Consider the following 13,429-nt stretch of genomic DNA (forward strand, 5'->3'; position numbering starts at 1 on the left):
GGAAAGAGAGAGAGAGAGGGAGAGAGAGAGAGGGAGAGAGAGAAGGGAAACTGGTGGAATCAACAGAATTATGGAAATGGTCCGTAGGAAAGGAGAGCCAGGGGAGTAGTGAGTGGGCTGTGGGGAGGATTTAACTCAGTTTGTTAAATTCATCAAAATATTAAGCACCTCTTATTCTGTGCCTGAACTTGTTCCAGAATTTTAGGGTATATCAGTGAACAAAAAAGATAAAGATCACGCCTCCAGGAAGCTTACTTTCTTCTTTTTAAAATGTCATCATTTATTTATTGACAGGAAGCTTACTTTCTAATGTGTATGGAGCTATAAACATACTATGTCAATTTAATAGTAATACACTATATGCTATAAGGCATGATTGCTATGGGAAAAAAGGCAGGTCAGGAATTTGGTGTGACGCAATTTTAAAGAGTGGTAGGGCAGCCTCACTGAGAGGGTGATATTTGAGAAATGAGGTGAGGGAATCTTTCATGGGGATGTCTTGGGAAGGGGGTCTCCAGGCAGAAGACACAGCCAGTGCAAAGGCCCTGGGTCAGGAATGTGCCTCAGAGGAGAGGTTTAGGTTCACTGTTGGACCTTGTCTTTTACTCTGGACTTTGTCTTTTACTCTGAGGAAAAATGAGTTAAAATATATGTTTTATCCCAGTTTTCTGGCTTTTCTTCTTAGTGTCTTGTTTGGAGTGTGTGTGTGTGTGTGTGTGTGTGTGTGTGTGTGTGTGTGTGTGTGTGTGTGAGAAAGTCTGGCAAAAGCAGGCACCTGGGCGTGGGCAAAGGCCCCCTGAGTTCCTAACTGCCCTTGCATCTTCCTCTCATTACCCTACTTCCCAGGCTGGGGTGTGGCTCATTCCGCCCCCTCAGTTGTTTTTATGACACACTCTGAGCCCTGGGAACTCAGCTCGTCAATCACAGAGCAAATTAGAGGTGAGAGGGACCCCTGCCCACTGCCCCCGCCCCCAGGGGTACTGACTCCCAGCCAATCAACATCAAAGCCTCCCAGGGGGACAGGGGGAGTCAGGGGCTGGGGCCCTGAGAGACAGGGACTGAGAATGGGGAGCAGGCAGGGGGCCCAGCAAAGGGCATATCCACCTGGGGTGCACTGAGATCTCACACCGACCCCTTGGTCCCCTACACACGCACGCTTGCCTGACACAATGGCCGGGTGGGGCTGAGGAACTGGCTTCCTCTGCGGAGATCTCAATCTGCGCCCTCAGTTCCCGCCCCAGAAACATAGGAACAGACCATCAGAGACCCGGCCCCACGTTCCTTGTTCCAAGGGGCAGGCAGGACGGGCTGAAAATAGAAACCGCTTCCAAAAAGATAAAGGTAAATTTAGGGAGGTGGAAACTGGGGTGGGCGGTGGGGTCCCTTGGTGTGAAATAATGGGCTGACTCACCCCCAGGGGACAGGTTGGATGCGAAAGGGACAGGCTGTCATGCGAGGTGTGGAAGAGATGGTCAGACACGCCGTCGAGGGACACACACCCCATCCCTCAGCTATCCAGAGGTGTCTGGAGCCCACGCCCTCCCGCCAGCCCAGCCACTGCCATTGCCACCCTGTCCTCACCCCCACCCCTGTCCACCCCCGGCCGCTGTCTACACAGCAATGCGGACCCAGGACAGAACGTGCACATGCAACGTGCACAAACAGCCCACTCTCCACGGCTGAGTTTCATCCTTTCCCCAGACTCTGTTATCCTCTGAAACCCGGCATTTGGGGTCCCTCACATCTTCCAGAGCCCAAGTGTGCGCATGTGGAGTGTGGTGTGGTTTGGGGGGGGGTGTCCGGTTGGGAGGAGGATCCAATTCCTGTTTCCTGCCCCTACTCACTCGGCCCCGGGAGGTGACCGAGAGTGGAGAGGCCTCGAGGGTGAGTGCTTGGGCCGAGTACCTGGATCCCTGAGAGAGGCCTGAGTGGGGGGTGGGGGAAGGAAGTTAGGGCAGGTACCTGAGGGGGGCAGGGATCTTGGAGGGGGGCAAGGCTGGGGAGGAGCTGGCCAGCTGGCGAGGCTACTGCCCGGGGTCACCTAAGGAGCTTCCTGCCAGAACACAGAGGCCATTGAGCTGCAAGACTCCCAGCCTACAGCTCCCAGCCCCCACCCTGCATCATTTCTCAAAAACCAATCTGGGGCCCGGAGGGATCTGACTCTCCTGCTGACTCCACAGGGGAGTTTGGGGGCGCCAGGTCTCCCAGCCCGGACCTCGCTGCCTTCTCAGGATTACAGCGCCTTCCTGGTGGGAGGAAGTGAGCCCAGGCCCCAGCGTCTTGGCCCCATTGGTCCTCACCTTTAGTCTGGCCTCCTGACCACCCTCTAGGCATCCTGGCGGGACCCAGGCTTCCACCAGGGCATCTCTCCGGGACCAGGTGGGGGGCTGGGAGACAGGCAGGGGTGAGGATGGGGCAGGAGAGACCATGCGGGGGCCTCCTGGTCTCTTGGGGTCAGAGGCTCCAGGAATCTTCATGGCAGGAAAAGGAGACTAAAAATAATCCGGAAAGGGAGAGTCCAGAGAGAGGAACTGGGAAATGGGGGCGGAGGGCCCGTTGGAGCAGGGAAATAGTGATGCATCCCTCACGGCCCAGGCACAGGCGGGCGCGCAGGCCAGACACACACCGCACATACGCCCCACACGAGAGCACGGAACACACACACCCTTGCAGCCCCATCTCACACAACACGCTAGACACACTGTGTACTCCACTCTCCCACTGCATACTCGCGTGTAACAGACACACTCTGAAACACAGCATCCAACACCCCGTTCATGTAGCACTAAAAACACACCATGTCCACTCACGCTTAAACCACACACACAAACCTCCACAGCACACACTACAGACACAAAACACAATAAATCAGGTAGACACGTAGCAGCTCTACCGGCATACCCCATTGCCCTTACTGATCCAGTTCTCTTACACCCCTCATCCAGCCTGGGTCTCTACCCAGGTGCCCCAGCTCTGGCCTCACTGTCTCCTCTGGCCTGACTGGGGCAGCAGAGGCTGAAAGACAGAGCGCAATGGAGGCTGGGGGTGCCAGGGAGGGTTCAGAGTCCTCAGGGAATGGAATAAGGAGGGGTGAGAGGTAAAGGGAGGAGACAGTGGAAATGGGAAGAGAGGAAGTGTACCCGCCTTCCCTCCTGACTCTGAAATCTCGGCTCATTTACTTGCAAACATTTCTGCTCGCAGGCCTCAGTCTACTCGTGGGCACTAAGGGTCTCTCTTTCTGCCCCTCTTCCTCAGGGGATGACTCCAGCAGTGTACCCCACTCCTTGGAAGAGCTCAGAGGAAGATGTCAGCTCAGTCTCTTCCTGCAGCAACACCCCCTACCCAGAAGCCCCCTCGGATCATCCGGCCCCGCCCCCCTTCTCGCCCCCGGGCTGCCCAGTCCCCGGGGGCGCACCACAACGGCTCCTCTCCACAAGAACCTCCCCTCACTGCCAACGAGGCACCAACCCTGATGTGCACCCCCATCTTCTGGGAGCCCCCAGCCTCGTCCCTCAAGCCCCCAGCCCTTCTGCCCCCGTCAGCTTCTAAAGCCAGCCTCGACTCCCAGACTTCCCCAGACTCGCCTTCCGGCACCCCCAGCCCAGTGTCCCGGCGCTCCATCTCCCCAGAACCCGCTCCCCGGTCTCCAGTGCCCCCACCCAAACCCTCCGGGTCACCCCGAGCGGCTCTGCCCCTGCTCCACTCGACCCGGGCCCCTGGCCAGGATGGCTCTGCCTCGGCCGCAGGCACCGTGCGGAGACTGGCTGGCAGGTTCGAATGGGGGGCTGACGGCAGAGTCCAGGCTCCAGATCCCCTGGAGCCGGGTCCTCCCGGGGGACTGGATGTGAACGGGGAGAGAGAGGCTGCGCAGGGCATCCTCGCTGGGAGTGGGTCCCAGGAGAGCGGCACTCCAGGTAAGCCCGGACTGGCTCAATCCAGCTCCTCTTCTTTGTTTTCAGGGCTTTAAGATTGGGTACTTGAAGGCGCTACTTTTTAAAAACTGGATTCCATGTTTGGAAAATCTGGTTTTCAGATTTCGGGGGGTTTGAAGAGAGTCAGGGTAGAGGGGATAGATGCCTAGGGCTGACCTCCACGTTCCTGCTGCTGGGCAGGTTAAGGGGAGGGAGGAGGCCTGGGGAGGGTGGGTGTCCTAATGATGCCACTGTATCCCACAGATGCTGCGCTGGCCTGCCCTCCCTGCTGCCCTTGTGTCTGCCACGTAGCCCGGCCCGGCCTGGAGCTCCGATGGGTGCCACTCGGGGGCTATGAGGACGGCCCCAGGGCCCCCTGCCGGGCCTCCCCACTGCGGACCTCCCGCTCCCGCCCCAGCCCTCCAAGCCTCAGCCAGCCCCCAGTCGTCCTCACGTCCTACCGCTCCACTGCCGAGCGCAAACTCCTGCCACCCCTCAAGCCCCCCAAACCAACTCGGGTCAGACAGGACGTCACCAGCTCTGGGGACGCCCCACAGCCAGATCTCGATCTGCCCTCCGAAGATGGAATCCAAACAGGTACAGGGCCCCCAGGGAGTGGACCTCTGGGCTGGGAAGGAGCCTCTGGGCTCCACTGGGTGGAGGTGGAGCATTCTGAACACAAACTCACTACAACCCCCAGCAGGCCCTGGGCTTCTTGTTCCTCCACCAGCTGCTGCTCTGGGACTGACCGGAGTTGTAGTTTTTATAGTAACAGTCTCTGCTGGCCGGGAGTCAGGAGTCCTGGGCTGGGCATCCTGGAGGCTTTCTCTCTTCTCTCTGGATTCTCTCTCTAGGGGACAGTCCCGATGGCGCCCCTCAGAACGATCCTCCAGCCACCACGGAGGGCAGGTACCGAACACTCCCACCCTTATTCCTACCTGAGAGCAGACTAACCTTCGGGTCCACCTGAATCCCACCCCCACAAGTGTGGAGTGAAGAAGGCCTAGGCCTCTAGGGACAAGCAGTGCCGGTTTCTAATCCCAGCTCTGTCCCTTATCAGCTGTGTGACCTTATACAAGTCACTTAACCTTTCTGGGTCTCAGCCTCCTCACCTGTGAAATGGGGGTAAACATACCAAATACTTCATAAAGTTGTTGGGGTCTGATATCGGTGACGAGCCAGGGCCATAATAAACCATTTTAGTTCCCCCACTTTGAGCTTCTATCGAAATTATTGCCTGCGAATCCATGTATCAACCAGGAACATCTCTCCTGTGTTATCTGGGCCTGTTAATCATTTCACCACCATTATCAAGAGTTAATCGGAGGCCATCCATTTATTCAACAAACATTTACTGGAGTTTATTCTCCCGGGCTTTTACTTTGGGTGAAAGGGTGCATGGTGGTGCTGATGACCAGAACAGAGCAGGGAGGTATAAGAGCTGGGTTTGCCCATGTTGAGTTGTACCGAGGCACCCATAGGACATTCCCGACAATGGTCATTCCATGAGAGCCCTGGAGATGGAAGTTGCCGGTGCACAGTAGTTGAGACTGCAGGAACGGATGGGGCCCACTTAGTACAGGGCCTCACGTACAACAGGCACATAAAACGATCCTGGCTTCGGTCACAGTCCCTGCACACAACCTGCATGCGGGCCGTGTACCCCCTTACACTGTCACGTGAGGAGCATTCCAACCTTTTCTCTTTCCACAGGGAGGCTGAGGAGCTGGAAGAGCTGAAGGGGCAGAACTGGGAGCTGCCCCTGCAGGACGGTGAGGGCCTCTGCACCTGGGGCGTGCCTGCTGAGACCGTCAAGCGGTGGGCAAGGGTTCCGGGGCACTGGACTTCGCTGATGTGCGACATCTGCTCTCCAGAACCCCTGTACCAGACCTATCGCGCAGCCGTGCTGTCAGAGGAGCTGTGGGGGGTCAGTGAGGATGGGGGACCCTCTTCGGCAAATCCTGGGGAAGCTCCCCCCTTCGCCCGGCCCCCCGGACCTCGCAACACGCTGTGGCAGGAGCTTCCGGCTGTGCGAGCCAGCGGCCTCCTGGACACCCTCAGCCCCCAGGAGAGGCGCATGCAGGAGGTGGACGCACCTGGGGTCGGGCGCGGCGTTGGGGGGGCGGGGGAGGAGCCTGGGACCCGGCGCCTGGGCTGCCTGGGAGCTGGGCTTTCCACTACGGCCCTGCTGTTCCTCCTCAGAGCCTGTTCGAGGTGGTGACTTCCGAGGCCTCGTACCTGCGCTCCCTGCGGCTGCTGACCGACACCTTTGTGCTGAGCCAGGCGCTCCGGGACACGCTCACCCCCCGAGATCACCACACCCTCTTCTCCAACGTGCAGCGCGTGCAGGGAGTCAGTGAGCGGTCAGTGGGGCCGCCACCTCTCCGCAAGCGGGCCTCGGGAGGAAGCACTCCTCGGCGCTCTCCTGTCCCCGGGCCGCCCCTCCACGGCCCACTTAGTGCCCAGCTCTTCCCTCGAGAAGCCGGGACACCTGGCTCTCTGCCCCCCTCCATTGCTTGCCTCCCACTCCCCCAGGTTTCTAGGGAAGTTACTGTCCCGTGTGCGCTCTTCCCCCCACATCAGCGACCTGTGCGACGTGGTGCACGCCCACGCCGTGGGGCCTTTCTCCGTGTACGTGGATTACGTGCGGAACCAGCAGTATCAGGAGGAGACGTACAGCCGCCTGATGTGAGCGTCCCAGGGGCGGGGCCCCGTCACCAGTTCTGGCGGGAGATGGGGAGCAGGGTCGGGGTCCAGGCCAGGGCAGGTTGCGGGGAGATCGGGGCCTCGAGGCAGATGCCAGCCTGCGCCTGCTTCTGCAGGGACACGAACGTGCGCTTCTCCGCGGAGCTGCGGCGGCTGCAGAGCCTCCCCAAGTGCCAGCGGCTCCCGCTGCCGTCCTTCCTGCTGCTGCCCTTTCAGCGCATCACGCGGCTCCGCATGCTGCTGCAGGTACCCGTCCTGGCTAGGGCCCTTTTCGGCCCCACCAACCCCGTTGGAGAGCTCTCCCCGGGGGCCTCCTGCCCCGCCATCACCATTTCCCACCCCACCACAAACACAAGAATCCCCTAAGTCAGGACTCCTAATCGGGGCCTCTCCATCCAGGACCCACCAAACCCTACCTGGAGCTACCCAAACGTTTCAAGGAGCCGTCTGGGTGCAGGAAAAGAGCCTTTGGCTAGAGACCCGAATTCTAGATTTAGCTCTGCCACTAACTGGCTGAGCGACCTTGGGCAAGTCCCTTTCTCTCTCCAGGTCTCAGGGGGAGTGTGATGAGTGGTCTTTGAGGTCCTCTCAGTCCTGTCTTTGACCGTATGCCTTCCCAGTGGGGTGATATCACCCTCAAGGAGGCAAAAACTCGTTCTTTGGGGGGGCGAAAAAATCTTAACTATTCCAGTGGTTTGTGGTACTCCAAAGGGCCAGGGTGTATAAATAGATATACAGTATATTTGTGGTATTAAAATTTGATGGGGGCAGGGGGGACGATTAGGGAAAAAATGTCTAAAAAGACTCCTTAGTGGGTTGATACTGAAAAATGGGGTGAGAAACACTCTTCTGTTGCAGAGTAGAAACTTCTCCCTAAACTAGGTCGCCTGATGTGGGGACCTCAAAATGAAGAATCCCCAACTAGATCGTCAGTGCCCTTGCCTTAATCAGCTCTATATATCCCCAGTGTAGACAACAACAACATAATAATGACGATGATATTAATCATAATAGCTAAACAACTGTTGGGTGTCTGTTCTAGACATGGTTCTAAGTGCAATACGCTCGTTTAACCTTACCAACGACTATGTGAGGGTAGGAACTATTATTGACCCCATTTTATAGATGAGGAAACTGAGGCTCAGAGAGGTTAAATAACTTGCCACAGGTCACACAGATAATAATTGATGGAGACAAACTTTAAATCGAGGCACTCTTAACCCCACGCTATATTGTTTGTACTAATAGCTGTGGTTAATAATTATTAAAATAATAGCAACCCTCTTTTCAGCATTTACTGTGTCCCAAAGACTATGCTACGTACTTTACGTATATTTGCTTGCAGAATCCTCACAACAATGCTAATGGTATGGAAGGTGGGAGTTATCCCCATTTTACAGATGGGGTAACTGAGACTCAGAGAGGTTACCTGACTTGCTCAGGGTTATGCAGACAGCGAGTGGTGAGGCTGGTCCCCCAGCCCTGTGAACCCCCAAATGCCAAGCCAGGCAGGGTCCTCTAAGCTGCAGCCCCTCTGAATCCCAGAGCCACAGAGCAGGGGCCCAATTACCCTTCTTCCTCGTCCCCAGAATATCCTGCGCCAGACAGAAGAGGGGTCCAACCGCCAGGAGAATGCCCAGAAGGCTCTGGGTGCTGTCAGCAAGGTTGGAGGGGGATGCTGGGGCTGGAGGAGGTGAGGAGGCGGTAGGGAGGGATGGAAGGGGTGGAAGGGAGTGGGGGTGGGTGACTTGGCTCCCCTTACCCAGATCATTGAGCGGTGCAGCGCCGAGGTGGGGCGCATGAAGCAGACAGAGGAGCTGATCCGGCTCACGCAGAGGCTGCGCTTCCACAAAGTCAAGGTCAGATCCCGCCCGGGCTCCCTGCTTCCCTTTCCCCGCGGTGCTCGCGCTGCAGGGAAGTCAGAACCTCCTCCCTGCTTCCTCACAGGCCCTGCCCCTGGTCTCCTGGTCCAGGCGCCTGGAGTTGCAGGGGGAGCTGACTGAGTTAGGATGCAGAAGGGGGGGTGTGCTCTTTGCCTCCCGCCCCCGCTTCACCCCCCTCTGCCTGCTGCTCTTCAGTGACCTGCTGCTCATCACTCAGCCCAAGAGGTGGGTCTCAGGGAGGGAGGGAGGCAGCCCAGGCAGGATTCCAGCTGGACCTCTGCTCTCCCTCTGAACTTGCTCTTCCCTGGGCAGTGGGCAGCGGCTACAGGTTCTGGACTATGCCCATCGCTCCCTGGTCCAGGCCCAGCAGGTCCCGGACCCATCTGGACCACCTACGTTCCGCCTCTCCCTTCTCAGCAACCACCAGGGCCGTCCCACCCACCGGCTACTCCAAGCTTCATCCCTGTGAGTTGTGTCTCCTTCAGAAAACACCCTGGGGACCCTCACTTGACCTCTCCGAGTCCACCACCCTCTTCCTTAATCTCTCTCCTCCGAAGCCCGTGCCTAACTAACCCCCAGGAGGATCTCCCGGGCCAACTGTGACCCTCCTCTATATTCCCACCAGATCAGACATGCAGCGCTGGCTGGGAGCCTTCCCTACCCCAGGCCCCCTTCCCTGCTCCCCGGGCACCATCTATGAGGACTGTGGTGAGTGTTCCCTAGAGGGGAGGAGGGAAGGAAAAGTGAGTCTTCAGGGGAATATGGGGAGAAGCTAAAAAGAGTCTGGATCCCACTGTAATGTCACCCACCCCGACCAGACTGTTCCCAGGAACTCTGTTCAGAGACTTCCACACCTGCCAAGACTGAGGGACGGAATCTGGAGTCCAGGGCTCCCCACAAGCACCTCTACAAGAGCCCCGAAGGTGAGAGATTCTTTTACTTATTCATTCAATAAATATTTATTAAGCACCTATGAGGTGCCACTCGCTGTTCTCGGCACCAGTGAACCAAACACGCAGATATTCCTGCCCTGCTGGACTATACATTCTAGTGGAGGAGAAACAATAAAGAATAAACAAGATAAATAAGTAACATATATACAGTGAAATATTACTCAGCCATAAAAACAAACGAAATTGAGTTATTTGTAGTGAGGTGGATGGACCTAGAGTCTGTCATACAGAGTGAAGTAAGTCAGAAAGAGAAAAACAAATACCGTATGCTAACACATATATATGGAATCTAAAAAAAAAAAAAAAATGGTTCTGAGGAACCTAGAGGCAGGACAGGAATAAAGACACAGACATAGAGAATGGACTTGAGGACAAGGGGAGGGGGAAGGGTAAGCTGGGATGAAGTGAGAGAGTAGCATTGACATATACACACTACCAAATGTAAAATAGATAGCTAGTGGGAAGCAGCCGCATAGCACAGGGAGATCAGCTCGGTGCTTTGTGACCACCTAGAGGGGTGGGATAGGGAGGGTGGGAGACGCAAGAGGGAGGGGATATGGGAACATATGTATATGTATAACTGAGATTCACTTTTATAAAGTGGAAACTAACACAGCATTGTAAAGCAATTATACTCCAATAAAGATGTTAAAAAAAAAAAAGATAAGTAAGTAAATTATACTGTCTGAAGGTGGTAAGTGCTGTGGGAAAACGAAAGTGGAGCAGAGTCAAGGGGGTCAGGAGTCCCGGGGTTGGGGAGGCTTACATGTTTAAGTAGGGAGGTCGAGGGGGACCTTGTTGAGGAGGCACGGTGTGAGCCGTGACTTGGTGGAGGTGAGGAATTTAGGCACGTGGTGTCTGGGGGAAGAGTGTCCCAGCGGGAGGCAGGAGTCAGGCTGGTGTGTTTGAGGAGCAGTAAGGAAGCCAGTGTGGCTAGAGGGAGTGAGGAAAACGGGGAGAAGCAGATGACATCATAGGGGTAACGGGGACCAGATCACGTGGGTCCTCGTAGGTTCCTGTCAGGAGTCTGGCTGTCACTCTGAGTGAGATGAGCAGTCAACACAGGGCTTGACAGAGGAGGGAGGCTGATCCTCTTTTCTTTTTTTTCTTTAACTTTTTAGTTTATATTGGAGTATAGCCTATTAACACTGTTGTGATAGTTCCAGGTGCACAGCAAAGCAACTCAGCCATACTTATACATGTATCCATTCTCCCCCAAACTCCCCTCCCATCCGGCCTGCCACATAGCACTGAGAAGGACCCCGACCCTCTTTGATGTTGATGTTTCCTCCACCCCTAGTGGCCTTTTTACCAATTCTCCAAGGCACCCGCCATGACCTTCAGGCATTAGACCCCGCTGGGCCTCCTCTCCGTCCCGACCTGCCCCCTGCCCCAGACCCACTTAGGCCCTTGTCTCTCTTTCCCCAGGCTGGCTGAAGGGGCTTCCTGGGGCCTTCCCTGCCCAGTTGATGTGTGAAGTCACGGGGGAACACGAAAGGAGGAAGCACCTTCGTCAGCACCAGAGGCTCCTGGAGGCTGTTGGGCCCTCTTCAGGCTCCCCCAGTGCCCCCCAGCCCTAATGCAGGCCAGGGGGATGGGGTGGTGGCGGCACAAGTTGGGACAGCTGGCAGCCTGGCACAGAGGAGACAAAGCCCATCCATCCACTGGATTTGCTGTCAGTGGAAACGCTACCTCAGTGGCAACCAGTAGGGACCGAGCTTCAAGACTGGGCAGCCAATGAAAACAGGGCTGTCTGAGCCCACGCATGAGGGAGAATGAAGATGGCTTGAGTGGATTGCCAGTGGAGACAGAGGCTCAGTGCAGAGTGGCCAGTGGGTGCTGAGCTGGCTGAGCCTCTGGCCAATGAGTATCTCTGCTATGCTCACAGCCAAGAAAGAAGCTAGGTCAGTGCAGCTAAAAGAGGGCTGCACTGGAGATAAAGTCCTAGGATAAAATAGCCAACAGCAGGGACACACCCAGCCAAAGAAGATGGTGATCTGGGCCCAAGAGACCAGTAGGAACCCTGCTTGGTGCTATAGCAACGACCGTCTTGCCTTTTGAGTCTGGGAAATATTAGATTCCATTCCTGGGGTGCCTCCTGTGTCCTCTTAAGCTACTTCCTCTCTTCTAGAAGAATCCAGAGTGTGGGTCTCAGAGAATCTGTGTGTGTGTGCATATGTCTGTATATGTATCAAGGAAGGTGATTCTGCTGAACATGATGTGTGTGTGGTCTTGCCCCCTTCCCAGATGATTGAATCCTCGATTTCTCCCCTCACTCCCCATTTTTCTTATTAGTCTCCTCAGGAAAGACACTAGGTCTGAGCTCCAGAGGAGAATGTGCTGGGTGTGGTTGGCAGCCAGAGCTGGGGATGAGAGGCCTGGGTTTGGCCTCCGTAATCTCTACCTTCAGATCCTCCAACCTGAACTATAACCAGCCATTCAGCCTCCGCCTCGGGCTTCAGACTGGCTCTGGGTCCCAGGGTTGAGTGAAGAAACAGGAGCCGTGGATCTCGGGCCAGCTGAGCCTCTAGGGCTTTCTTGCCTTCATCCTGGTCCTTTCACAGAAACACTGGGCCAAGCAATGGGGAGAGAACAGAGAACCAGCATTACTGCCTAATCCTACCCAGAGCATCTGCTTCCAGATGAGAAACTGCCACCGCACAATGCCAGAAGGAGGTGAGGAATGGAGACAGAGCGGAGCAGACAGTTGCTGGCAAGTGGGGGCCCGGGCCTGGCACAAGGTTATCCCTGAGCTAAGCCATCACACCTTCCCTTCAGCTCATGCATGGCAACTTGCCCAGGACAGAAACTGCCACGCAGACCACTGGAGGTGCAAGGACTCTGGGAGACTGAGAGGGAGAAAGAAACTGGCATTTGGCATGTCCATGACTTTGGGGATTCACCTAGCACAGTGCCTGACATATGAAAAACCCTCAATAAATGGTGGAGCTGCATTGAGGCTCTCCTGGAAGCATGTGCTTAAAGGAGCAGTGGTTTCCAAATGTGACTTTATTAGGGGGGAGGGGCTGGTTGAAAAGGGATCCTTTGAGAGCAGGGGTCCGCTCTGCTGGGTGCAAGGTGGCTTGGCACACTCACAGCTCCTGAGGGATCTATGGCGGTGTGACGGGAGGAGGGTTGCATATGCTGAAGCAGAGAGCTGCTTCAGGTTGGGGAAGAGGACGGGCAGAGCCAGATATGGATGGGGCTCTGGCAGGGGATGAAGATGCAGCAAAAAGGACACCAAGGGCAATCAGTCAGCAATAAAGATCCTTTACTGACCAGCCAAGCATCCCTGTGTCTAATTTATTTCAATTCTACACCTATTTATTGAGTGCCTTCTATGTGCCAGGCACTCTTCTAGGATCTGGGGACACAAAGATGAAACAGACAAAGGCCTTGACCTCAAGGAGCCTACATTCTGGGGGAGCAGGTGGGGGGAAGTTACTAAGTAAACAAGTTAGTAAGTAAGAAAATATCAGGTAGCAGTGAATGCTATGAAGAAAATATAGCAAAGGCTATGATACACAGTGCCGTGTGTGTGTGTGTGTGTGTGTGGCTTTGGGGAAGACCCTGGAGGAGGTAACATTGAGCTGAGACAAGAAGGGAGCATCTGGGAAGCTCTGGGCAAATGGCACTCTAGGGGTGGTCTCAAGGGGATTGAAGTCCAGGAAGAGAAGGCAGTGGTCATGGGCAGGGAGCTGGCCTACAGGCTCCTTCCTTTCCTAGTGCGGGAGTCCCTCCACACAAACTGCCCTCTTCCCCTGACATAGTCAGAGACAGACACACATCCAGAGGCAGACACAAAGCTGCACATGTGCCCCATATATATTCCATCTCAACTCCTAACTCTCTCCTGAGTTCTGCCACTTAAGGGAGCCTCCAGGCTCCAAGTCAGAGGTTCTAATATTGGGATGATGGGGCGATGGAGACCAGTTAAGAATTGTGTGGGGGAAGTAAACACACAAAATACAACCAC

The 13,429-nt window shown here is 55.7% G+C and overlaps 2 protein-coding genes across 3 annotated transcripts in view; one reads left to right on the forward strand and one right to left on the reverse strand.

Moving 5' to 3' along the window:
• Positions 1–1,763, reverse strand: part of SLC25A35 (solute carrier family 25 member 35) — a 12,860-nt gene extending 11,097 nt beyond the window's left edge. Inside the window, exon 1 of the mRNA XM_007457821.1 lies at positions 1,660–1,763. The gene's annotated coding sequence lies outside the window, so the exon portion shown is untranslated. The remainder of the gene's footprint in view (positions 1–1,659) is intronic.
• On the forward strand, positions 1,279–11,834 carry ARHGEF15 (Rho guanine nucleotide exchange factor 15). Of its 2 annotated transcripts, none has more exons than XM_007457819.1 (16): positions 1,279–1,341; positions 3,256–3,914; positions 4,176–4,508; positions 4,766–4,820; positions 5,625–5,683; positions 5,786–5,997; positions 6,114–6,274; positions 6,447–6,599; positions 6,734–6,863; positions 8,207–8,281; positions 8,384–8,476; positions 8,565–8,725; positions 8,813–8,965; positions 9,126–9,208; positions 9,319–9,423; positions 10,882–11,834. In XM_007457819.1, the coding sequence occupies exons 2-16, from the start codon at positions 3,305–3,307 to the stop codon at positions 11,031–11,033; spliced, it is 2,535 nt and encodes an 844-aa protein (XP_007457881.1). In that variant the 5' UTR covers positions 1,279–1,341; positions 3,256–3,304; the 3' UTR covers positions 11,034–11,834. The 2 variants fall into 2 exon arrangements, with proteins under 2 accessions (XP_007457881.1, XP_007457882.1); XM_007457820.1 differs by lacking the exon at positions 1,279–1,341 and adding an exon at positions 1,843–1,884.
• Positions 11,835–13,429: the final 1,595 nt, after the last annotated feature.

The sequence above is a fragment of the Lipotes vexillifer genome, unplaced genomic scaffold (genome assembly GCF_000442215.2).
Source record: "Lipotes vexillifer unplaced genomic scaffold, Lipotes_vexillifer_v1.1 scaffold611, whole genome shotgun sequence".
Lineage (NCBI taxonomy): Eukaryota > Metazoa > Chordata > Mammalia > Artiodactyla > Lipotidae > Lipotes > Lipotes vexillifer.